The sequence below is a fragment of the Gouania willdenowi genome, chromosome 9 (assembly GCF_900634775.1).
Source record: "Gouania willdenowi chromosome 9, fGouWil2.1, whole genome shotgun sequence".
Taxonomy (NCBI): domain Eukaryota; kingdom Metazoa; phylum Chordata; class Actinopteri; order Blenniiformes; family Gobiesocidae; genus Gouania; species Gouania willdenowi.
In genome coordinates, this window is record NC_041052.1 from 41,915,532 (window position 1) to 41,943,524 (window position 27,993).

General features: G+C 37.0%; 1 protein-coding gene across 1 annotated transcript; it reads left to right on the forward strand.

Annotated features, from left to right (window-relative positions):
• The first annotated feature begins 1 nt into the window (after position 1).
• Positions 2-27,993, forward strand: LOC114469146 (synphilin-1-like). Its single transcript, XM_028456356.1, has 12 exons — positions 2-137; positions 3,139-3,230; positions 4,388-4,460; positions 4,557-5,122; positions 6,083-6,248; positions 10,326-10,579; positions 11,198-11,377; positions 14,048-14,161; positions 17,144-17,269; positions 22,279-22,448; positions 25,509-25,598; positions 26,947-27,993. Exons 2-12 carry the CDS (start codon positions 3,171-3,173, stop codon positions 27,821-27,823), a joined length of 2,676 nt encoding a protein of 891 aa, XP_028312157.1. The 5' UTR covers positions 2-137; positions 3,139-3,170; the 3' UTR covers positions 27,824-27,993.

Sequence of the window (27,993 nt, forward strand, 5' to 3'; positions counted from 1 at the left end):
ATATGTCACAGTCTTTGTGTTTTAAGGCTTTGAGGAGAACCAGGAGAACCAGGAGTAAAAACATCTGGATCCAGGTCCTGCTGCTGCTAGCGGGTCTACACCCTCCTCTGGGACCAGGTCTGGTTCTGCTCCACCAGGTACCGAACCTCACACCTCCAGGTTCTCCCTGAACCTCCTTCTGACCCACTTTAAAGCCTGATGCTAACCCGTTAGCATGGGGCTAATTAGCATGTTAGCTCATCCCATTAGCTCAGCACAGCGGGGCGTTAATCTGCAGTCAGTGAAAGTCACAGGGGTTTAACTATCACTATGGCAACACGTTTAAACATTTAATAAGTAGCGGTATTTGTAATTGTAGATATTTGTTATTCAATTTAAATGTTGCAATTTTAAGTTCACATATCCATAATGTAATTGTGACTAGTTGCAATTGTAATTATTGATATCTATAATTCTATTCCCACTATGTTACACGTTGATATCTATTGTTCTTACTTTCAGATATAATAAATTGAATTGTAGATATCAGTAATTTAATTCTGAATTGTCAGAATTAAATTACTGATATGTTGACTTGTGATTGTAACTAGTGAGAATGTAATTTTATATATCAATAGTGTTTATTCCTACATGTGAAAATGAGTTATCGATATCTATAATTCAATTATAGATATCTGTATTTAAATATTCACTAGTTAAAATGTAATTACAACATGCAAAAATATTTGTAACATGTCAAAATAGATTTCTATATATCTACAATTAACATTTTGACATGTCAAAGTTCTCCCCTTGTTCTCTTTATTTCACTTTTAGGTGAAAATGACAAACTAACAAAAAGAAAGTGTCTATAGATACGTTAAACATAACCATAGCTGGATCTTCCCTTCGCTGCCGTGGGTTCGAATCCCACTTTTGATATATATATTTATTTCATTTTAACATATTTAACACTGCAAATTCCACCTTTAAAAACTTATATACGACAAAAATAAACATTTCAGGGTATTTCCTGGGTTAGGGATACAATAAAAGGGTTAGCTAAAATACTACTGACGGAACTTTAAGTCATGTGGTGCACCTATCACGTGACCTAAACTGGCCAATGAGGGGCGCTGCATATGCATAGAGTGGCACGTTTAACGTATCCATAGCAACGGCCAACAAAAAAACACCTGAACAACATGAACACTCAGTGATTTAAGTCTGTCTGAGATATTGATCGGTATCGGCTGTAAAGATCAACTCCTTAAGAATTCCTCAGACAAAGCAAAAATAGCAGAATTACGGTCTTTTGAAATAACGTGTTCCCGAGATGCGTTCAGGGTCCCTGGGAAACCCTGACATTTTGGTGAATTTGTAAAATCCTGTCAGACGCTTCGGACAAGAAAAGAGAACATGTCTGGGTGAAACAGGACGTATAATAATGCACTAATTAGATAAAAGTCATGCAGTAAAAGTATGTTTTTAACTTTTAAATGTAGAGTAAAAGTAAGTAAAGTACAAATCATCAAAAAACTACTTAAATATAGTAACAAAGTACTTTTAATATGTATGTCATATATATTTGGTGTTGAACAGTGGACCACACAAGCACATTGTGATTAGTTAGAACATTAGAATGAATGTTTCTGGTTTGGTTTAAATGTTGTAACTACTAAAGAATTCCAACTATTCCCTAGTTACAGATGGACTGTGTAAATGGAACTCATAGAGATAACAACTACACAGTGAACGCTTCAAGATCATTCCTCATGTGAAAACATTGAGTCCTAACTGTCATAATCAAGTTTTGCTTTCCTGACTTTTATTTTGAAAGTATTGTGTTTATTGGCTGTCTATTTCCTGGATGATTGTCAGATATCAGAATGCACACACGTGGATCTGATCATAAATGTTTTAGTTGTTTTCTATCATACATTTACTTAATAACATTAACTTTTACAGTTTACAACTTTTAAGATGTCAAAACGACAAGAAACTACTTCCTGAACCTTCTTATGAGGTCATTATGTCATTTCAACAAATGTCCACGCACTTCAATCTAAAAAAAATCTGAATATTTTACTAATTGTTCTGTGATTATTCAATAGTCAAACTGTAAATGTGTAGTTTGATCTAATCAATACTTTTTGAGATATGGATAATGTAGTGAGGGAGGTATGTGTCCTTATTTCCAATATGTCAGGAACTCCAGCACAAGTTAAATGTGATATAGTAATACAGCTTTTTCATTGGCCCATAAAATCTGATCTGTTTTCATTTATATTATAAAGCTTACTTGTTATTGGGACGTAAAATCATTTTTCTTAATGTGAATTCTTCACTAACCCAAACTTTGGGTTATTTCACCACGCGTGAATATTTAAAACCATTTAAATGAGGCCGTTGTAGCTTTGCTCTGTGTCTGATGATCATCTATTGTTTAGTAGTTTTTCACTAGTAACATAGAAAATATAAAAACCATTGTAACAGAAAAAACGTTTATTTTTGAAAACATAATATTAAATATACGCTAGTTTTACTTTTTGTTTTTCAGTTTGTGAATTGATGAGGCTTAGCATCAATTAATAACAGGAGGCTTATCCTGTTATCCTGGATGTTTTAATTCCACCAGATCAGGGCTCTCAAACCCATTTTAGTTCAGGGGCCAAATACGGAGCAGTTTGACCTCAAGTGGGCCACAGGTTTAGGTTGGAAAACATTAATGTGCCCACGTTTGCACTTCCAGTTATAAATTAGACATAAAATATGGAAGGCATCAACCATATCTAAGCAATAAATGACAGATACTTAAATGTACTTTAATTTATTTATTTTTTTAACCAATTTTTATTAAATTTGGGGAGATTTTGTGGAGTAGTTTGAGCAAAATTGCAGGATTTTTGGAAAAAATTAGAGTTGTTTCAGCAACAATTAACAACTGAATTATTTGGTAATTTACACAACGATTCATGTTTTCTGTGTAATTTTCACTTCCTCCAGTGGGCCCAAACAGATGCTCTGAAGGGCCGGATTTGGCCCCCGGGCCTTGAGTTTGCCACATATAAGCTCTAGATGAACCTAAATGAGGTCTACAGTGAAAACAATGTGTGTGTTATATATAATAACGTAAAGACGCTGTTGTTTGTCCTGTAGCTGTGTGTCAGTGAGGCTGATGATGAGGAGTGATGATGGAGGCTCCTGAGTACCTGGACCTGGATGAGATCGACTTCTCAGATGATTCAGTGGTCAGTGTGAAGGAAACCGTGCTGTTACCTCCAAAACCAGTGCATCATGGACACAGAACCTCATCAGTACTGTTTATGAATATCTCTGATTGTGATGGGTTCAGTGTATAATATAACAGAAGTTTAATGTTTGCACTCAGTCTCTATCCTCACGCCCACTCTTTTTAAGGTTATTTTAACTAATCAGTGATTCCTCCATAACGGGTGCACAATACATCGATCGCGATCTACAGGTTGATTGCGAAAGCATTTTGTGTCGATCGCGCACATGGGCATTAAGGTCTCATAAATGAATGAGAATGGCACAGTCATGTTCACTAAAAATGAAACCTAACAATTCAGCTTCTGACCTCTGTTTGAGGAGGCGCGAGTGCACTAATCTGTTCATTTACAACCTCTAATAGTCAGTAGAAGAAGACCCTCCTCCAACACCGACCTGATCAGGTATATTTATTATCATCATCTTCAGACCAACGTACGTGTGGAAGCTATTAAAGTTCTTCTAAAGAACAAAGTGAAACGCTCTGTGTGCTACTGACTCCACCCACTAAATGTGCTTTTTATTGTGAGTCTTTATGAAGTGATCAGCTGTGTTTGGTGCTTTGCATTTTCAAAATATTTTTCTTCATTGTATTTAAAAAACGATTTTAATTAAACTTAGATTTTAGGTGTAACTGTTTAATATCAATGTTGTATTTTAATACAAAGACGTGAATCAAACTGCAGCAGCAGCAGAGCTAAAGTCATCATGTAAACAGTTTGAAATCACAGTTAAACACTTTTTTTTCTTCTACTGACTATGACTGAGAGGGAGATGTTTTTACTGCTGATTTAATGTTCTTATTCATTTTTTAACTGTTTAATTTTTTATGATGCATTTTGGAATCATGTAAAGCCTTGTGTATGAAATACGCTATACAAATAAATTTAATATTATACAAATATTGAATAATTGTAATAATAATAATACAATAACAATTCTAAGAGTGTAAATAATAAAATCTAATTATTTACAATTATTATCCCCGTCATAGTAGATCGTGAAGAGCTGTTTTTGGTAAAAGTAGCTCGCAAGCCAAAGAAGTGTGTGTACCCCTGCTCTATAAGTACTAATAAAGCTACTTTACCCAGTGTGTCCCTCCTCTCCTGTCCTACAGTATTCTGTCACATCTCTGAAGAGCATCCCAGAGCTGTCCAGGAGGAGAGATGGAGCTGCAGAGGAGAGACCAGGTGGTTAGAGTTAAATGGTAGTTTAATGTGTGTTTATTACTCTCACTTCAATCCATCCTTCATTCATATTATTATTATTATTATTATTTCCTGCAGCTCCCTCCATCAACTGGAACCGCAGCGTTTCTTCCCACAGCAGTGGAGGAATGAAACCAACAGGGCTTCCTGAGGTCCACAGTAAGTTCCGCCCTGTGAAGCGAGTTTCACCTCTGAAACATCAGCCAGAGACCACCGACTCAGACCCAGATGGAAAAGGTCCTGGTCCTGGTCCAGCTCAGGGTCAGGCACCGTCTGTGGAGGAGTCGGGCGAGGCCAACAAGGACAACGTGAGCCCAGAAAAGCTGACTAACCCCCCCTCCTCCACTGAGGGGCCGGGGGGGAAGGCCAGGGGCCCGGGTAGCAGTGGGGGTCGTAGCAATGCTCAGGCTGTGTTTGGAGAGCTGGAACACTACGATCTGGACATGGACGAGATCCTGGACGTACCCTACATCAAGTCTAGTCAGCAGATGTCCACTCTGCCCCGCACCTCCAACGACAAGCGCTCAGTGACGGGGGTCCACCTGAGTGGGGGGGGGACACTGGAGAGGAACCGAGGGATGAAGAGCTCCTCTTTGGTCCATACAGAACCTCTGAGCCTGGGGAGCAGCAGCACCCAGACCCAGGTACACATACCACAGTTTTATTATCATGTCTAGCTTAGAGCTGAGACCACCAGCCTCGTGTCCCCTGGTGACTGGTGAATGCTTTTTTTTTTTTTTTTTTTTTTTTACAGCTTTAATAGATTTTGATGATCATTTTATTTAAATAAATGTCATATAAATAAATAAAAATGTCTCAATGACATATTCATAGTTGATAAGGTCAACTTTATTTCCTTTATTTGTAAGACAGTAAATGTAAGTGATTGAATTAAGATGGTTCTGGAAGCAGTTATTGAGATATTAGGAATTAATGAAATATTGGCAGAACAAATACATAAAATATTAAACCCTTGCAATAACGATGGTCGGCTCCAAGGAGCTTAGTGTACTAATGGTGGTCCATGTTTTGCAATTTAATGGCAGAAGCTTGACTGCCAATGGACAAGAGCTGCAGCTAATGATTATTTTTGTAGTCGACTAATCTGTTGATTATTTTTTGAAGCACATATTTTGGATTGTTATTTTAACACCTGTGAAAGTGTCCCTGTTGTACTGTGACAGCATGTTTTACAGAGGAATTAAATGACATAAAGCGTGTAGTTGTTATATTTAACACATAAAATATTATTGAAATTACAATAAAATCATGAATAAATGAATTATCACAAACTTAAAGTGTAAGTTGTCTTGAACTAAGTAGTAATAGTAAACAAAGAGAGTAAATAAGTCACTTTAAAAAGCTGGAGCTAACCTGCCTGTAGGTTTGTAATGAGGTTTAAACCAATCACAGAGCTGCTTTTACTTGAATCAAGTCCATAAAATAAAAGAATGTAAAATATATTGTTTGAAGTTGGTGTTCAACACTGCCCCTAGCGGTCGGTGTGAGGTACTGCCCCAGAAAGGGCTTAGTTTTATCATTATTATTTTTTAGCTTCAAGCTAAAAATCACAATAACTTATTGCATACCTTTTGTCCCTACAGTACTGTGTTCTGTCTCCAGTCAAGTGGTCAGACTTAAGGAAGTCCAAGTCCATGGATCCAGACCTCCACCACCTCCACTGCTCCACTGGAGGAGGTTACCAGTCAGAGCTGCTGCCCTCCCCCCTCCTCAGCTCCTCCTCCTCCCTCACTTCCTTTACTGATGCAGGTAGGATTTAAAGCTCCAACACACATCAAACTGACGATTGTGTCATCATTCAGAAAGATTGATAATGAACGTTCTCACCAGGAATTGTTCATAGCTTAGAGCAGGGGTGTCAAACTTATTTTAGTTCAGGGGCCAAATACGGAGCAGTTTGATCTCTAGTGGGCCACAGATTTTATGCTGGAAAACCAGTAATTTCAACATTTTTGTTCCTAGTTTGCACTTCAACGTAATTATGAAATACAAAATATGTAAGAAATTGACCATATCCAAGCAATAAGTGACGGATATCAGTTCCAACAGGATCCACACTTTACATTTACTAGATTTTTGACCAATTTCTATTTAATTAAGGGAAATATTATGTCTGCTTAACATTAAGACGGGAGGCTGCGTCCTAATGTTCCCTCCTATCTCTTTTCCTATCCACTGTTCCTTCACCCCTGGAAGTGTTTAAGTGGCAGCCATGATAAAGAGCGTCTGAGTTCTCTTTAAGCTCAGGAAATGAGACTCAATGCTTCCTTTTTTACCTCCTTTAGCCTAGGAAACACTGATACATCTTTTACCAAAGGAGACGAGATAATGCTGACTAGGGCCGAGACAATGCGTCGACGTAATCAATGATGTCGACGCAAAATATGCTCGCTGATGTGTCGTCCGACCATAACAAAGATGGCGGTGCCGGAGAATAACTAACGCGAGTGGCTCCTCCGACTTTCAAAAGTGCAAAGCAGTGAAGACACGCTCGTTCATCGAAGGTAGCTGTTCCCCGTAAACACTCCTCCTTTATCCCGGATGTGACCCACCTTGACATCAGCGGCAGCAGCAGCAGCAGCCGCACGCCAGCATGTTACACACACACACACACTCGATGAGAGAACATATTAACATACCACTGTGATACCCTAGTAGTCTGTCCTGATTTGTAAATTAAACACAATGTATGTTTGCTGTACACATGGACAACTATTGGAGTTTTTCCTTTGCAGTGTGACCTTTTATTTTTCCCTTAAACTTCCTAAAGGACAACACACACACACACACACACACACTTAAGGTAAAAGGAAAGTTTATGTTGATGTCTCTGAATGCATTATTTTGTAGTTTTATATTCTTATTTGAACTTTATTTTGGAATTCTGAATTGAAGAGCAATAAACATATATTGCAATGTTAAGGAATTCATGTTTTTTTTTTTTTTTTTCATTTTAGATATGTAAATATCATTTCATTTGAGATATGTAAATAGGTAGCCTCTTTTCCTTTGATTTACATTCAAACCTTGTAATTTATGACATTATATCAGTGGAAAGTGTTAGAAATGAGCTTTTAGTCCATTTTCAGAAATGTGTAGTTTTTTCACCACGGCAGACGTCACTAACCTTCACCACCGCCTGATTATTACGTCACCTAGTTGAAGTGTGTCTGATTGTCAAAGCAAACATGATGGCCTTTTCCTATCTCCTATCCTAACACCTTTCCTTATCCCTGTGACGTCATCCTCGGGGGTTAAGGAAAAGTGGTTAGGAAAGGAGATAATAGGGACTATTCGGACGCAGCTGGAGATTTCCGAGCTGCTCAGCTTTGTTTGCGTTAATTTTTGGCTTTTAAAGACACTGGATGGAAAACACAAGCCTAGTTGTGTGCAAATTGTGTAAAAAAGAGTTTGTCTTATCACCGGAGCTTTGCAGCCTCAGCTACCACCTGAATGTAGTGGCTAGCACGGACAGCTAGCACGGACACTTGGACAGTGCTAACTGCAACACGCTGCGAGCACGAGTAACAAACTCACTGGATAAATATTATAATCTGAAGAGAAAAAGCAACAAGTTTGGTGTCAGAAAAAAGTTCTTACTATTTATGATGTGCTAACTTTTAGCACAACATATGACGTTTTATTTCATTAGTATTTTCTATTATTTGGAGATTGACTAAAGTACACATCAATATGACACGTAGCCCTTAGGACGAGTGTCACATACAGAGGAATGTAAATGTCTACGCCTGTATTTGTTCTAGTCTGTTAAAAACAAACAATAAATGAGTTTATAAAGACACTTTGTTATATATCAATGTTTTGATCTGCCACAGTAATGTAATTTAAAGGGGACATATCATGCTAGTTCCACTTTTTTTGCCCTTAAATGCATTTTGTTGTATATTTAGAGTGTTTAGAAGTACAGAAAAGTTCAAATAAGTCTCTTCAGGTTCTCCGTTAATATCTTTATATTCTGTTTTGGTCATATTTTTCAATCTGTTTTGATTTTTCTATTCTTTATTACGTTTTTTGAACAATAACGTCACAGTATTTGCAGCAGAACTGCCAAATTAGTTCATCAACTCCAGGCCCAACACTTCGACCAATTCGAAGTTACGAGAGGAGAAATCAAAATGTTGGGTTGTTGGATGTAGTAACCCACACGCTTCATTACACCGTCTCCCAGCATCAGAACCTTTTCAAAGTGTCTGGTTGAGTTTTATTTTTTATAGAAATGTACCACATCTGTGGATAAGGTCATTTTTGTGTGTGTGAAGCACTTCAATGATGACTGCTTCATCAACCTCCACCAGTATAAAGAAGGATTTACAGAAAGACTTTGTCTGATTGAGGGTTCAATTCCTTCTATCTTTGGAGACGATGAACAGAGCACTTCGGTAAGCTGTAAATAACGCTAAAAAGTGATGATAAGACGTCCCTGTCATTGTTTTGTTAGCATTAGCAGTTGCACCGTCTTCATATGTTAGCGCTGTGTGCTCGTTTTAGATCCTTGATGATATGGCCTACGTGATTTAATTTAAGTCTAAAGTTTTCATTAGTCATTTCATTTTGACGTTTTTGTCTCTGAAAAGACTGTATTAAAATGCATTTCATGACGTTAGCTTGGCGCTAGCGTTAGCTTGTGTTAGCTCACTTGTTAGGGTTCTGCAGGTTCATCATCTTCATTTTCATCTCGCTCCACTGGGTCAGACTCTGGCTGGAACATGTAAGGCTGGATGGACAAGTCTAACGTTGTTGACATTTTGTAAATAACCTCTGAATAAAAAGTTTATGCTCCGCTACATAGCCGTATCTCTTCTATCAAACTACAAAAATGGCCGAACAGGGTGGAGGTGAACCGAGTGTCACCTCTGCAACCTGGAGAGGGGGCGGGATATGGAGTGTCTCATTTGCATTTAAAGAGACAGCACCAAAACGAGTTGCTCTCAGAAGCACATCAGAAAAGGGGTGGAGCTATAATAATGAGGAATTCAGACCCAAGCATTGCAGTTCTGCTTTATATAGACCACAACTGTATGATTTATATGTAAAAAGGAAGTTTTTAAATACATGATATGTCTCCTTTAAATGAAAATACCTCAAGTTGAGGGCGTTTCTCAGCATTTTTTTGGTGTGATCAAAAAAGAGATTAATTAGATTAAACAATTACAGAGCATGATTAATGAATCGCACAATTGTTTTAATCACTTGACAGCACTATCTAAAATGCATGTCAAACTCGAGGGCCGGGGGCCAAATCTGCCGACACGACAAATTGAAAATGACAAAGAAAACATGAAAGCATTTTGTAAATGTCTAACTAATTCGATTGTATCTCAGCCCCTCCAAAAACATAAAATCAATGAAATGCAGAATATTTGCAGGACTCAGTTTTCCCACTGCTTATATCACATTTTTATTCTGACATTTTTATCCTCAAATTGATGAAAGAACTCTAAATGTTTCCAAAAATCCTGCAATAATTTTCAAATTGTTCTACAAAATTTACCTACATTTAGTAAAAAATAGATAAAATTCACAAAATCAAGGACATTTAAGTCAGTTTAAAGTTAAATGTCACGCATTACTTGGATTTTGTTGGTGCCTTAAATACTTTTACCATCAACATGATTTATACGTGGAATAAGTTTTTTTCATGTCTGAAATCTTTGGCCCTCTTGAGATCAAAGCGGTGAGTTTTTGGCCCCTGAACTGAAATAGTTTGACAACCCTGATCTAAAACATGCTCCCCAGGCCTGTATTAGGACACCCAGATCTAAAGGATGTTAACGTCACCACAACAACAAACGTCTTTCTTTTCAGACAAGCTGCTGTCTGCACGCGTTTACCCAGACTGTCAGAACCGGAAGCCCAGCCTGGAGCCTTCAGGGGTCTCTGGGCTCCCGTTCCCGCTGTCAGGGTGCAGCGTCAGCAGGCAGGACCAATCCAAGCCCAGAGCTGCTGGACTGGGAGGAGCCAGTGGATCGAGGGGAGTCGGAGGATCTGAGGTGGACGAGGAGACCAAGAAGAACCAGAACATTATGAACATAGTCAGAGAAGGACAGATGTCACTGCTGGTAGGTTTGACATCACATGTTCGACTTTGAATCACTTCTTTTCTGACTACTTCCTAATCTTCCAACTCTAATCCTCACTCTGTTACTTCCTCTTCCTGTCCCATATCTAATCCTGATGCTGTTACTTCCTCTTCCTGTCCCATATCTAATTCTGATGCTGTTACCTCCTCTTCCTGTCCCATATCTAATCCTGATGCTGTTACTTCCTCTTCCTGTCCCATCTCTAATTCTGATGCTGTTACTTCCTCTTCCTGTCCCATCTCTAATTCTGATGCTGTTACCTCCTCTTCCTGTCCCATATCTAATCCTGATGCTGTTACTTCCTCTTCCTGTCCCATCTCTAATTCTGATGCTGTTACTTCCTCTTCCTGTCACATCTCTAATTCTGATGCTGTTACTTTCTCTTCCTGTCCCATCTCTAATTCTGATGCTGTTACTTCCTCTTCCTGTCCCATCTCTAATCCTGATGCTGTTACTTCCTCTTCCTGTCCCATATCTAATCCTGATGCTGTTACTTCCTCTTCCTGTCACATCTCTAATTCTGATGCTGTTACTTCCTCTTCCTGTCACATCTCTAATTCTGATGCTGTTACTTCCTCTTCCTGTCCCATCTCTAAGCCCCACCTGGCAGCTGATAACCTGGAGCTGATCAGAGACGATGATGGGAACAACCTGCTCCACATCGCAGCCTCTCAGGGACACGCTGACTGTCTGCAGCACCTCACCTCACTGATGGGGGAGGACGGCCTGAATGAACGGAACAGCCAGCAGTTCACCCCCGCTGGTCTGGGTGTTAAGGTCTGTGTGTTATATTATCTTTATATTTATTCACACTTTGATTTAGCATTTACATTAATCTGAAGGAGCTAAATAACAATAATCTATTGAGCAGACCTCACTGAAGGTCATAGTATGAAAGACATTTATAAAACTACAGCCTTGCAAAGCAATTGTTCACATTTTAATTAAAGCACCAACATTGGTACACATGTTGACTAATGTATTCTGAACATTCTGGATAGGGACCCCCTCCAGATGTTGCTTTGGTCACATCTGGACAACTTCTTTCCTCATGAAAATCAGCCATGTTATCTGATGCACTTTTGTAGCTGGTGTGTATTGAAGGCGTTGCTAAAGCTAAGTCTGATGCACCTTCTCTGTCACTTCTGTTCTACTTGATGGCGACGTCATCGTGCGGCTGTCGAAGAAAAAGTCGTAGCCTCTTCAAAGTGTGAAATAATTGACCAAGTATCAGTTCTTTTTTCAAAATACAGGCTATAGTATGTAATCTATAATGTCATGTTTGTTAACTTCAAACCCATTGAATGTGATGGATTCCATTTGACTCATGTTCACTAAGGCTAATTTTAAATTCAAGTTGTTGTTTTTGTTGTTGTTTTTTGCATCCAACCAACCCTCTTTACCAGGATCCAATAATCATTAAGATTAATATGTGAGATTCAGCCCAGTTCTGACTGTCTGCACTAAGTAGAAAACCATGTTTTAGGATATTTGGGATTTATTAGGGATGTGAGAAAAGTTAGTTTTTGTGATATTGTACTCCTGACCCTGACCACTTAAAAGTAGATTTTCAAGTTTAAGTAACACATTAATAATAATAGAAAGATACCAAATCTGAATTGTTCTTAATTTCCATATTCTGATGATAAGGGTATTTAGTTTTAGTCTCGTTTCTGTTGACTACATTTAAAATAACAAGTCAACTCAAGGCTAAGAGGATTAAGTCGACTAAAAATACTTTTCTCTATTAATTATTTACCTGGTGTTTCTTGGCTTCCTGCACAGAGATTACTTTTGATAATTGTGTTAATCAGAAGTTAATTTGACAGCAAATTTTGATTTAGAGTTAGTCATAGTCTTTTGACTATTCAATTCAATTCAATTCAGTTAAACTTTATTTACATAGCGCAAAAAACAACAAAGTCACCTCAAAGCGCTGAACAAAATATAAAGTCCATAGTAAAAAAGAGGAAAGAACCCAACAAGATCCACATGAATAAGCATTTAGCGACAGTGGGAAGAAAAAACTAAAATGCACATTTGTTTTAGTCAAAATTTTGTCATCAAGATGAACTTAATTAGATTTCAGTCGACTAAATCTGTTACAGATATAGTTGATTAAAATATAAAGCATTTTTCAGTCATCTTGCCATTGTTTGTCTCCAGTCTTTGTCGAGTGGGAAATTTTACTTAATAAAAACTACAATTAGAATTATTTGTTGACATTAAATTATCATTTATTATTATTATCATGTTCCCTGTCAAGCTTTACTTGCTTAGAGTAAATATTCAGTGAATAAAACCTTCCCTCTTTTAGAAATACACTATATTTTAAATGCATCACTAATTGGGAATGACCAGGATATACAGTAGGTAAATGTCTAGTCCACTACATTTATTTTATTTTTTATTCAACCATCATTCCCTGCCGTACCTGCCTGAAAAGATTCAAATCTGATAAATTCCGTTCCTTCCTGTCTGCATCCACCCTGACCACACGACTTCCGTTTGATATCACACTGAAGCAACACAGAGGCTCAGCAACACACACACACACACACACTCTGGAAATGTGCAACACTGAGATAAACCAGGAGTGTGGAAAGAATGAGCTCACTGTAAAATAATGTAAAAGTGTGGTATGAGCATTCCTCCATTCTACACATTTTACTTCATGTCTCGACACAAATATGCATCTTTTTATGTTTTGTTTTGTTGTAATTTTACTTGAAAACCTTTGGACCAGTTGTTCTTAATCTTGTTCCCCATTCTCTAATCTCTGAATCCAAGTCCCCCCTACGTCCGACTGTAACATTTTGCTTGTAAAACTGTTTAAAACATCCATAGATCATAATAATGGAATGAATGATCACATTATCACACATTTTAAAGAATCTCATTTTGTAAATAAGTGAATGAAGCAGTATTTAATGCAGTGGTTCATAACCTTTTTTGGATCGTGACCTCACTTTGATTTCAACAATTTCTGACGACTTCAAAGACATTTTTTCCAGAAATAGTTTTTGATCATGTTTGAGCTTAGATATTTAAAAACTGAAAGTATAGAAATACAATTGTTTAAGATTGGGTGTTGTTTTAATTTTTCTTAAAAAAAGAATAATAGTTTTCAAAAATCTATTTAATTTTTCTCCATGTAACCCCACATGAGGTCCCTGCCGACCATATGGTTGAAATAGACTAATTTAGTGGCTCCTTAATAGGTTTATTTCTATAGTTTTTATCATTTCCGGTCTGAGAATGACACTATTTGTTAATTTTTCACTTTTTCCCTGTAGTGCCATCGCGTACCTCTAGGGGTACATGTACCCCCATTTGGAAACACTGTTCTAGAAGATAAATCTGTTCATCAACACAACTGTTTTCATTTTAATAAAAGCTTGTGTGTGCATGTGTGTGTGCGTGCGTGCATGTGTGTGTTCATTGCAGAATGGCCACTTGGAGTGTGTGAGGTGGATGGTGAGTGAAACTGAAGCTATTGCAGAGCTGAGCTGCACCAGAGAACATCCCAGTCTGATCCACTACGCTGGGCGCTATGGACAGGTAACCCTCCAAGCCACACCCACATTCACTCACCAAACCACACCCACATTCACCCACCAAACCACACCCACATTCACCCACCAAACCACACCCACATTCACCCACCAAACCACACCCACATTCACCCACCAAACCACACCCACATTCACTCACCAAACCACACCCACATTCACCCACCAAACCACACCCACATTCACCCACCAAACCACACCCACATTCACCCACCAAACCACACCCACATTCACTCACCAAACCACACCCACATTCACCCACCCAGAGCCATATAAAGAGAGAGTTACGACAACAGAAGTCCAAAATGTTTGACCGTCACGTGATTCATGTAAGACTGAGTTTGTTCCCAGAAGTTATTGACGGGCCATTCGAATCCATTGATTCCTAGTGACATAACTGCATTGATTGACAATATTTATACAGTACACCATCATATGTATGTGTATATACAATATATGTTCATGTACTTCCATAAATAGTTTTTTTCCTAACTTAAATTTGTATTAATAATTAGTGTAAACGGCTTATCTGCTTTTCTGACATAGTTAAGGCCAAGATTAATTAGGTTAAAAAATGTGTTAATATGTATTGTATACAGTATGTATTGCTTTGAATTTTCTTTAATTTTCTTTAAAAAAAAAGGGGGTCATTAAAAAACACCACATCCAGACAAGATACATTGAAAACATATTTATTAAGTTCATACATATATAAAAATAGACATTTGCTTTTTAACTATGCACTTATGTACCAAGATAAATTAATTAAATACATGTCTAACAAAGTCAGAAATATGAATAACTTGTTATACAGTTTGCTGTGCTGTGTGGGGATGCTCCAATCGTTCTGATAAAGGAGGTAAAATGTTTGGCTTCAAACCGAACCAGAGAGGAAAAAGAAATGGTTAGCATTAGTCAGCAGGAGAAATCTATAAATAGTAATAATAATCAGGATTATAACAATAAAAAAATATGTGATCATATTCAAACACTTCACTTTTTCAACAAATAACACAATTGAAAAGCTTATTGTTTGATTTAAAAAAAAAAAAGAAGATATGTATCCTATGTGTGTAGATAAAACTGTGAAGTAAACGCTGTGTATCTGCTAATGATCCCTTTATTTTCTAAGAAGAATTAAAAAAAAAATTCTTTTCTTTTGAACATGAAAACAACAGTAGTGTATCTCATAATGAAAAATAATAATAGTAATAAAAAATAAAAATGTACTAGTTTAGTGGGGGATAATCCACTAACTTGCCTTAATGCACACGTTAATGGGTTTAAATATGCTTATAATAATAATAATAATAACATCTTACTGTTCAAAAGTGCATCACAAACCATCCAATCAGCTCCAGCTGCATTGGCTACAATAGTAAACTGATCACTTCCTGGAACTATTGAGGCTCCATGAGCCGCCATTGCTGTAAAAAAAACCAAACCATTGGAGTGACTGGAGTTGTCGCAACTCTCTCTATATACGGCTGTGCACCCACCAAGCCTCACCCACCCAGCCACACCCACATTCACCCACCCAGCCACACCCACATTCCTCCTGGTGGCAGGTCAGCCAAAACGTGGGGGTGTACTTGGACTTTTTTCATATTTTTATTTTTAGTATTTCAAAAAATCACAACACAAGCTGATAAATGGGATGATCTATGCTGAAATATCATTTTAAAAGTGTAACGAAACATCTGGTTTTAGCTGACGTACCACTGGGGGAAATAAATGAATGCCTTGATTATGGGCGGGGCTCTTGGAGCAGCTAAGACACACCCACTCTATACTGTAAAATCAGAAGAACAATCTATGCTATGCTAACTAGCTGCTCAATACTCACTGTACTGCTCAGTTCAGTGTGTAACAATATTCCTACGATGCAACAATAATAATAATAATAAAGATGTTAGTGTGTGTGATGTCATGGCCACGCCCCCAGTAGAAAACTAAACATGTGATGGAGGAGAAATGAATGGAACCATCTTTAGTTCCAGTGTGTGAAACACTTTGTCTTTATCACAGACGGAGATATTCTAAAGCTGTGGTTCACCGTCATGTAGCATTAGCTCGTTAGCATTAGCTCTACAGAAGCCTCATGATAACCATCAACCACTGCTCATTTAACCTCAACACATCATTGTTGATATTAATATTATATTATTTTAATGTATTAAAACAATCACTAGAGTCATTTAAACATAATATGGATTTTTATTGAAACTGAGAAAAGTTAATATTCTGTTAATTTAAACTGAAGTGTTGGTTGGACTTTATTAAATAAAATGTGAATACATTTGACATTAAATGTTGTTTACTTGTTAGTTTATGTCCATTATTAATTTATAGATGATTCCCTTATTATAAACAACATGAATCTAGTAAACGCTCACCTGTACGGTTACTGTCCAGGGATTTATTTCACTCACACTGTACACATTATTATTTTGGATAAAAAGTCACTAAATTGATTTCAGATCGGATCGTTCTAAATGAACAAATATCATCCATAAATATAATCAGCAACAACAAATCGTGATTTGAATGGAATCGTTGCTAAATGGAATCGTTAGCGTTCTTCTCTCTATTCCCTCTTCTCTCAGTCTAACCTACTCACCACAGATTGTAGAGCCCACAGGTTTTATAAAAGGGGAGGAGCCAACAGTGTTTGTTTGTGTTGCACTGGTCCAATGACATCACATGACTTGTTCTTAGCCAATAGCAAAACTCAATTGTAATAGCAGCGTTCAACCCATAGAGGGCAGTCATTCTGACATTTTACAACTTAATAAGACAAATTTGAAAACTTGGACTAAAATGTTGAGAGTCTGACCAGGATCAATCATCTGCACTACTTCATACCCAAATACACTTGTTTTCAGCAGAAAAAAGAGATTTGTGGGTTTAGTTCCTCTTTAAAGATTCTTAATAGTTTTTATTTAAATCATACCTCTCTGGTTCTCTTTAGGAGAAGGTGTTGCTGTGGCTGCTCCAGTTCATGCAGGAACAGGCCATCTCACTGGATGAAATGGACCAGAATGGAAACACAGCTGTTCATGTAGCAGCTCAGTACGGACATCTAACCTGTCTACAGGTACGTCTCACACACGCACACACACACACACACACACGCACACACACACACACACACACACACACACTAAGGATGTCCCGATCCGATAGTGATATCGGACATTGATCCGATATCAGCCAGAAAACAAATATCGGATTTTATCGGTCTGCATCTAAAATCAGCAATACACGTGCTCCGATAAAAAAAAATATATATATATATATATATATATATAGTGTATATACATATGGATAGAACTTCTATCCATAGATGACTGTGGTTCACAACAAAATAGGTGGCAGCAACGCAGCAATAAGCCTCCCACATGATCACAACAATAACGTGTGTGCTACGCTACTGGGAGAAGGAATATCATTTTAGTAAATTGAAGATTGTATATTTTATGTTTAAGGTTAACATTGATGACTAATAAATGGGTCAGTTTTTCTCATACCTACTGTTGCTGACTATTGTTCTCTGAGTGACATCACTTGATCAAGACTTTGCTAACATTTCATACTACAAAATAAGTCCTTATTTTATTTTATTAAAGAATTAAAAAAAGGCTGCAATATCGGAATCATATCGGAAATGAAAAAGTTGTATCGGGACATCCCTACACACACACACACACACACACACACACACACACACACGTCTTTTTATGAATAACACAAACTATTTAACATGAAAAAGTCACATTATTAGAAGCAACTTTTATTATATAACGACTGTGAACACATTTAGTTTTTTGTTAAATTAATATCTACAGTATATGTGAATTGTAGTGAATGCTTCAGCCGAGGGTACATTTATAACATTTATATCAGTTTAAGTTGCAGAAATGTAACATAATACAAGGAAATAAAAGAAATTCCTGGAAAAGTTATGGAATTTAAAAAAAACTGAATTTCCAGTCTTGAAAAGTCATGGAATATTTGAACTGTTTTGTAAATATATCCTAATTTATTTTATTGTTTAACATATGTTAAACCCCAAAGATGTTGAGTGTTATCTCAAAGTGAACGTGCTGCATACCATCATTGAACTCTCCGCCTCCTTTATAAAACTGTGAGTAGGTAACATCACTTCAGCTGGCGTTCTGTACGTTAAAAACCAGGAAATGTATACGCAAGAAAAATATATTAGCGCTTCAGAACTTTCGTTAAAAAGTTTTGAAAAATCATAGTGAAAAAAGTGTGGGAACCCTGATAATAAGTCCGTTAAAGCCAAGGTTAAATAACACCAAAGTGCACTGTATTTTCAGAATAAGAGCAGTAAACCATTCTACTGTTTCTTTCTAACACACTCTGTGTTTTCATGTAAACATCAATTCAGAATTAGTGTTTCCATGTAAACATGAAGTAGAACACTTTAATTCTGAATAATTTAATTCAGAAATAAAAAGAACAGCATGTATCAGGTATTTGAGAAGTGTTTTCTCTGAACAATCTGTGTCACAGATATTCCTATTGGGATCAATACAGAGTTGGACACATTTGGTGTTTCAATGATGTCTTCTTATTCAGCTTCCAGGGTAAAGTACCCTCACCCTGTTCTGACTGTATTTAGTAACAGTGGAATTCTGTGCCAAGACAAACATGAAGGGAAACATGTTTCTACTGCACATTTAAAAAACACTTAATCAATGCAGTCTTCACTGATTTATAGAGAATCTTCCACTGCGAGAACAACTCATTTCTTCACTGGTTATTGTGGGAAGTCTGTCCTCCATGTGCTGACGTTCCACGGATGTTATTGAACTAGTCTACGTCCTGTTAGAAACATAATGTGCCCTGGCTTCATAAAACACTGAGGTGGACATTTGTTCTCAAACTTGTGTCAGCTGGGATTGGCCCCAGCAACCTCTGGGACCCACTGCAGAATAAGTACAGGTAGTTACAAAGTCATACAGAAGGACCAGTTATAGAGTTAAGTATTATAGTTGGTTAAGACCGTTCATTACTAGTATAACTAGAATATTTGCATTTTCTGAAAAAAATGAAAATGAGAATGCAGGTTCTGACCCACGTCACAGTCGCTACATGAGATCATTCATCCATTTTCTGACCTGCTTGCTCAAGAAAGCATTAGCATAAGCATTAGCTTAGAATTAGATTAGTATTAACATAGCATTGGCATTAGCCTAGCATTGGCATTAGCCTAGCATTTGCATTAGCCTAGCATTAGCATTAGCTTTAAGCTAGCATTAGCCTAGCATTAGCTAGTATTAGCATGTTATTAACTAGTATTAGCCTAGCATTAGCCTAACAGTAGCTAGCATTAGCATTAACTAGCATTAGCATGTTATTAGCTAGCATTAGTCTTGTATCAACTAGCATTAGCCTAGTATTACTTAGTATTAGATTAACTAGCATAAGCATGTTATTAGCTAGCATTAGTCTAGTATTAACTAGCATTAGCCTAGTATTAGTTAGCATTAGCATAATGATTAGAATAGCATTCGCCTAGCATTAGTATAGCATTGGCTAGTATTAGCATGGTATTAGCATTGGCTAATAAGTAAGACAGAAGAAGAATAATAAAGTATACGTTTAAGGGATCAGGTTCATTAGTGAGGATGTCTCCTTTGCAAACGGAAAATCAAGGCTCTGATGTCATACAGTGAACTCCTGTAGCTAGCAGATGCTAAGGCTCATCAATCTCTCAAATAATGATCAAACACCCCTATTTTACAGTTACCACTGTATGTCATTATAATCACGCCTCCATAATTAGCTGTGCAACAGGACACTTAGCTTACATAGCATCAGACAAACAGACACTAACATAGAGTACACACACACTAACATAGAGTACACACACACTAACATAGAGTACACACACACTAACATAGAGTACACACACACTAACATAGAGTACACACACACTAACATAGAGTACACACACATAACATAGAGTACACTAACATAGAGAACACACACACTAACATAGAGTACACACACATAACATAGAGTACACTAACATAGAGAACACACACACTAACATAGAGTACACACACACTAACATAGAGTACACTAACATAGAGAACACACACACTAACATAGAGTACACACACACTAACATAGAGTACACTAACATAGAGAACACACACACTAACATAGAGAACACACACACTAACATAGAGTACATACACACTAACATAGAGTACACACACACTAACATAGAGTACACACACACTAACATAGAGTACGCACACACTAACATAGAGTACACTAACATAGAGAACACACACACTAACATAGAGAACACACACACCAACATAGAGAACACACACACCAACATAGAGAACACACACACCAACATAGAGAACACACACACTAACATAGAGTACACACACACTAACATAGAGTACACTAACATAGAGTACTCTAACATAGAGTACACACACACTAACATAGAGTACACACACACACTAACATAGAGTACACTAACATAGAGAACACACACACTAACATAGAGTACACACACACACTAACATAGAGTACACACACACTAACATAGAGAACACACACACACTAACATAGAGTACACACACACACTAACATAGAGTACACACACACACTAACATAGAGTACACACACACTAACATAGAGTACACTAACATAGAGAACACACACACTAACATAGAGTACACTAACATAGAGTACACTAACATAGAGTACTCTAACATAGAGTACACACACTAACATAGAGTACACTAACATAGAGTACTCTAACATAGAGTACACACACACTAACATAGAGTACACTAACATAGAGTACTCTAACATAGAGTACACACACACTAACATAGAGTACACTAACATAGAGTACACACACACTAACATAGAGTACACTAACATAGAGTACACTAACATAGAGTACTCTAACATAGAGTACACACACACTAACATAGAGTACACTAACATAGAGTACACACACACTAACATAGAGTACACTAACATAGAGTACACACACACTAACATAGAGTACACTAACATAGAGTACACACACACTAACATAGAGAACACACACACTAACATAGAGTACACTAACATAGAGTACACACACACTAACATAGAGTACACACACACTAACATAGAGAACACACACACTAACATAGAGTACACACACACACTAACATAGAGTACTCTAACATAGAGTACACACACACACTAACATAGAGTACTCTAACATAGAGTACACACACACACTAACATAGAGTACACACACATGCTTGGAAAACTAGGCCAATGTTTTTCGACCTTTTTTTTTTTTAAACCAAGGTACATTTTTTCCTTAAATGAAACTCTGTAGCTTATATTAACAATATACAGTCATTCTTATCAAAGTGTGTTAAATAGGAATCAAATAAATACTCAGAAAAATGTTTTTTTAATCTTTCATATTTCTTCTTTCTAATACAAAGTGTAATTCACAATCTGTAGTCATTATTATAAGTGTTTTTAATGGAAATCAAATGAACAACTACAAAAATATTTATTATGATTTTTACATTTATTTTTTCAAATAAAAGTATAATTAACAATATTCAGTAATTTCCTTTCAACGTATCTTGAATATATGATCATTTTATATTTTATTCATAATTATACATATATTCATTATTATTATTATTACTGATAATAATAATAAATAATTGTATGATACATTTTGTTCTGTGTTGTTGAACGTTAAGAGTGATAGTTTGGTGAAATTGAGTAATTTTCAACGGCACACAAGTGTGCCACGGCCCAGTGTTTGAAAAACCCTGCCCTCGGCTCTCACAATGGGTACATTAGAGGTTAGAACATAAGGGGCGTGGACCAAAACAAGGACCAGCACAAATGGGAGAGACATGGAACGAGAAAAAGCAAAACATGCAAAAGGAATAGTTGATTAAATTATTTGTGGATCCTCCTAAAACTTTCTTTTCAGTGATAACTGTGTCTGTCTGTGTCTGTGTCTGTGTCTGTGTCTGTGTCTGTGTCTGTGTCTGTCTGTCTGTCTGTGTCTGTATGTTTCAGACTCTGGTGGAGTACGGCTCTAATGTGACGGTTCAGAACCAACAGGGGGAGCGACCGTCCCAGAGTGCAGAGCGACAGGGACACACCACATGTGCTCGGTACCTGGTGGTGGTGGAGACGTGCATGTCTCTGGCCTCACAAGTGGTTAAACTCACCAAACAGCTCCATGAGTAAGTTTATATTTCATTTATTTAACACAGATTTATACAGTACTTTTCTTTTTTTTACCACGGGTTCTGAAAATAGCACCAACAGTTGAGAACAACCAGAAATCCACTTCGACAAAAAAATCGCTGAGGAAATAAGTTGGACTCCTAAACACTAGGGGTGTGAAAAAAATGAATTTCAAAAAGATTTTTTAATTTTTATTTTTATTTTTTTTCTTCTGATATTTAATCAGTATTTTTGTGTATTTGTGCAAAATTTCAGTGTTCACAATGCTTTCAGTGTGTTGCTATGGTTACTTGATGCACTTGATTTTATGATGACAGTGTGTAAGACCTGCACTATTTATGTATACACAGACATTTTATTTTCATATAATCTAAATAATCTAATCACTGTTTAAACTGATACAATAGGATAAATAATTTGTTCTTTTTTTTGTGTATTATCAGTAACTCAGGGTGATTTATCCTTAATGTTCTCACTGACAGTTGTTACAATGCTATCATTATGTTGTCATGGTTACTTTGAGACTTCTACACAGTATTTTCCTTTTTCCAGTGAAAATGTGTAAAAACACAAATAATAAATAGGATGTTTTGAAGTAAATAGTTTTGACTCAATTTATCCTCTAAATAATCAATATCTTCTGATGAACATATACAGCAACTTGATTTTTCATCTCTACGTTTAATTTTGATATTAACTGAGTAGAATATTGCGATATATCGATATAATCGAATCGTGATACGTATCGTATTGCCTCATCGATGCCAATACTCACCCCTACTAAACACTGAGGCTAAAGCTTCATTAAGAAAAAGACAGATTAAAGATTTTGTAAATCAGTGTTTTTTTGAGCTAAGGTTCATGTTTTCATTGAAAAAAGACAATAAAAAATGGAACTTTGTAGCCGATATTAACAATATATATTCATTCTAATCAACATGTCTTAAATAGGAATCAAATAAACACAAAGAAAAAAACGTTTTTATAATCTTTTATATTTGTACTTAATGAAAAAAATGTTTTTTATATTTATTTTGAGGACAGAAGATGGATGGTTGGATTTTTTTTTATTAATTTAAATAAAAATAATAATGAACGATATGCAGTCATTCTTATTAAAGTGTCTTGAATACAAATATAAAACAAACAAAACATTAAATATGATACAAACTACAATTTAATGTTATTCTGTTGAATATTGTTTTGTGTTTTATCATGTATTTTTATGTTGTATCATTTTATATTTATATATTATATAGATGTTTTTGTTTATTTTTTATAAATAATGATAAATACATTCATAATACATTTTTATAGTTACATTTTGTTCCATGTTGTTCAAATCTAAATCAATGTTTCTCAAATGGGGGTACGTGTACCCCAAGGGGTACGCAATGGCACAACAGGTGGTACTTGAGAGAGTGAGAGAGGAACATTAACAAATAAAGTGTCAGTCTTGATAAAAACTGTAGTAATTAATCTATTCAGGAGCCACTAAATCAGGGTTTGTCAAACTTGGGTTGGGACCCCATGTGGGGTCGCTTGAACTTTCTGAAAAATTAAAATAGATTTTTGAATTATTTTAATTATTGTTCTTTTTTTTAAATTAAAACAACACACAATCTTAAAAAACTGTATTTCTATACTTTCACTTTGTGAAATAGAAATCTAGTTTCACTAAAATGCAATTCAAAAATAAATAAATCTGAGCTCAAACATGATCATAAACTAATTTAAGAAAAAATGTCTTTGGGGTCATCAGAAATTCTTGATATCAAAATGGGGTCACGATCCAAAAAGGGTTGTGAACCACTGCATTAAATACTGTTATATTTCTTTTATTTACAAAATGAGATGAATGTGTTATCATTCATTCATTCTATCATTATGATCTATAGATGTTTTTAAATAGTTTTCTAAGCAAAATGTTGGATCTAGAAATAAGAGAAAGGGGGACTAGAGCCTAAAAAGTTTGAGAAACACTGAGGTCCTAAATGATAGGGGTGTGGTCCTAAATGATAGGGGTGTGGTCCTAAATGATAGGGGTGTGGTCCTAATTGATAGGGGTGTGGTCCTAATTGATAGGGGTGTGGTCCTAAATGATAGGGGTGTGGTCCTAAATGATAAGGGTGTGGTCCTAAATGATAGGGGTGTGGTCCTAATTGATAGGGGTGTGGTCCTAAATGATAGGGGTGTGGTCCTAAATGATAGGGGTGTGTCATCAAGGAACCTCACCATTTGATTAGATTATTCAATGATGATCTATGTTTATTTTTTCCCATTCAGTGTTTATTCAGTATTTTATACTTTTAATCAAGGTCTATGTGTCAATATTTATTAATTAAAATAACCAAACGGATGTATCACCATTATCTTTTATTTATGTCAAATCACCAAATCCAAAATAAATGAATATATTACAATAATAATGATAAAATAACACAGAGACTGGTGACAGGAATGAACTGATAGCTTCATCATAGCATTCATCACTTGATTCTTTCAAACGCTTTTCTTTGAATCCGGATGATTGAATCTCACATTCAGTATTAATTTTATACATTACTGAATAGTTATTGAATTGTCACGTGTCGAATCGCGATTATTCTAATAATGTTTTGTCTTCTAATAAATGAGTGGCTTCCGTTATTTGAATAGCCAACATTAATAACTAATGTTCTTTATTTCTACTTTATTATTCATACATTCACTCACATCAGGTACAATTTTAATGTTTGCAGTGAAAAGCAAAGCAAAACAGCTGAAAAATAGATAATTCCAGCAACGTAAGGGCTTCCCCAAAGTCTGCATACCATTTCAAAATAAAGCATTTCACAAATGATCCTTTATAGATATTTATGGTTTGTTTGGGATGATCTTTTAATATATCAAACAACTATTTCTGAGCAGTAATGCAACCTAACCAGTGAGTTCATGTATGATCCATCACACACACACACACACACACATCAGAGTCTGTATTTAAAGGTGACGTGTTGGCTATAGTCGTTTAAGTGGCTGTGGTGCAAAGGGAATCATTGCTTTGTGTCATACAGACAGGCAACAGAGAAGATAGCTCTGCAGAAACAGATGCAGAGACTGATGGACTCCAACAAGGCAGAGGGGACACCTTCAAGGTCACCCAGGTAACACGCACCTTGTTGGTGACTTTGCATTTCAAAGACTAAGGGCCTGATTTACCAAGATCTTAAATAAAAAGTGCTAAATTGGGTGTGCACACAAAACATTCCACTTTCACCTGTTGTAAAAACGGAGGAGACGATGCTTTTTAAAGTAGGGTTTGGAGCTAGCTAGCGCTCGTGTTCAAGCACATTAGCCAGCCTGACTCTCCACTTTTTCTTGACCAAAAAGTAAATAATTGTATTGATCAAATAGCAGAGATTTACACTTTTAGAAAGTGGACGAGTAAAATGTCATTGAAACCATCATTAGCCATTAGTTAAGTTAGTTATTGAGAATTTAATTTAAATCTCAGCCTAAGTCTGTTAAAAATATGGAAACTCTGTTCACTTCCTCCATTATTCTCTTACACTGAGCATTTACAATGAGCTCCTTAAATTCCATTTTTCACACTCCTGAAAAAACATCTTTGTTTTTTTCACCTCAGCTGTTTATGATGATTTTCGTCATGAAAACATTAATTTCCTTCCCAGCGTTTGTTTGACCTCAGTGGGCGGGGCCTCCGAACTAGGAACATTTGATTTTAAAGCACACTGAGGCTAAATATCTCTGTTGATTCTTCATACCTTTACTTTGAAAGTTCTGAAAACATTTGAAGTGAGAAAGTGACCAAGTAGAATATAAACATGTGCTGATTTGATCCATAAAACTCACGTAGACAGATTTAATTCACACAATTTCAGAGACCCTCCATTGTGCTACTGACTAAACTTCCAGCCCTACTAAGCCCTATTTAAAAAAGAGTAAAAAAAAAAATAATAATAGAAGACGAGAAGAGATGCTTTTATTTTGAAAAGGGGATGTTTGATCTTTAGATTGAAGCTGGTCACAGGACCATTTTACATTCAGCTCCCAATGCATCATGGGACGGTTGAGTATGACTAGTGTGCCTACCGTGCATACTTAAGAAATGTCCCCACATAGTATACATCCTGGTATTTCTCAGCTCCTCAATCTATTCATACTATCTAATGTGAATAAAACACCTCAGAGAAAGACTGAGATGATGCAGAATTGGAAATCTGATTGTAGAAGAGCTGAGCGTAAATGGAGAACAACAAATCTCTAAATTCATCTAGAACTGTACAAAATAAGTGTGTAAATTAAATGGTGCCTTGTTCAAAGCGAAGCAGCAATACTTTTCTGAAATTATTTGTGGAAACGTCAACAACTCTCACACATTGTTTTCTGTAATTGAAACTAGTTTTTAACTGCTGTAACATTGTCTATGTGGTGCCTTTGTACAAACTGAGTCTCACACAGGCTGTGTTTGTGTTTGTCTGTGAACTCCAGCTCCCATCAGCCCCCAGGGGAGGCGTGGCAGGAGCTGATGCTGACAGCAGAGGGAACCCTGGGGGACGGTCAGTGGATGGTCCGTCAGGGAGGGGCCCCTCCTGACTCTGTGCTGCACCAGCTTCTGGGAAAAGATGCCTCGGAGACGCTGAGTTTGAGGGAGAGGGCGCCCCCGGCTGCTCCGGGCAAAGAGGGCCCTGGGGCCCCCGGGGGCCGCCGACCAGGCCTGGTGGAGAGGAGGGAGCTCAAACTAGCCAGACTTAAACAAATCATGCAGCGATCTGTGAGTGAATCAGACACAGACCCACCAGAGGAAGGTAAAGTACCAGGAGCCGCGCCCTCAAACACTCTGCGACCTGATAGGCCGTGCCACCTGCCAATCACAGAGGAGGAACCCATGTCTAACCATCTACACCCGTTGATGAGCAAGCCCCTCCCCCCGCCCTCAGCAGAGAGGAAGCACACGTTTGCTCTGAGTGGATCAAAGTCCGTTGACAGCTTTAGTTTCAGAGACTCTGAAACTAATGTAGCCGAGGCTCCAGGTGACAAACAACCGGCAACTAGCCCCAAAAGCGCCCTGAAGTCTCCTTCGTCTCGCAGGAAAACATCCCAGAACCTCAAACTGAGGGTGACCTTTGACGAGCAGGTCCACAAGAGCTCCATCCATGAGGCGGAGCCATCCAAAGGTCAAAGGACGTCTACCGGGGGCTCAGAGCAAAGCAAGAGGCCGTTTGGAACATTCCGCTCCATCATGGAGAGTCTTAGCGGGAACGCTAATCACAACAACAACAACACGGACTCACCTGACAGAAGGTCAGAGAGTAAAGGCAGCCCAGGGGGAGGAGCCAAGAGCAAAAGCAAAACCACTAACGTTTAACCAGCTGGTACGTTCTGAAGGGGCGGGGCTTCCCAGAGCAAGAGGGTCATAGCACGGTCCAGAGCAAGGTTGGATAATTAATTACAATTATGACATAATCGTAATTGTAATTGGAAAAAAAATCTGTTGCTGTTGTAATCATAATTGAATTGAAATTTAATTCAGATAAT

Coding starts and splice junctions, on each gene's coding strand:
- LOC114469146 (XM_028456356.1), top strand. CDS start 3,171: ATGATGGAGGCTCCTGAGTACCTGGACCTGGATGAGATCGACTTCTCA. Junction 5,123..6,082: donor GCAGCAGCACCCAGACCCAG/GTACACATACCA, acceptor TTGTCCCTACAG/TACTGTGTTCTGTCTCCAGT. Junction 14,162..17,143: donor ACGCTGGGCGCTATGGACAG/GTAACCCTCCAA, acceptor GGTTCTCTTTAG/GAGAAGGTGTTGCTGTGGCT.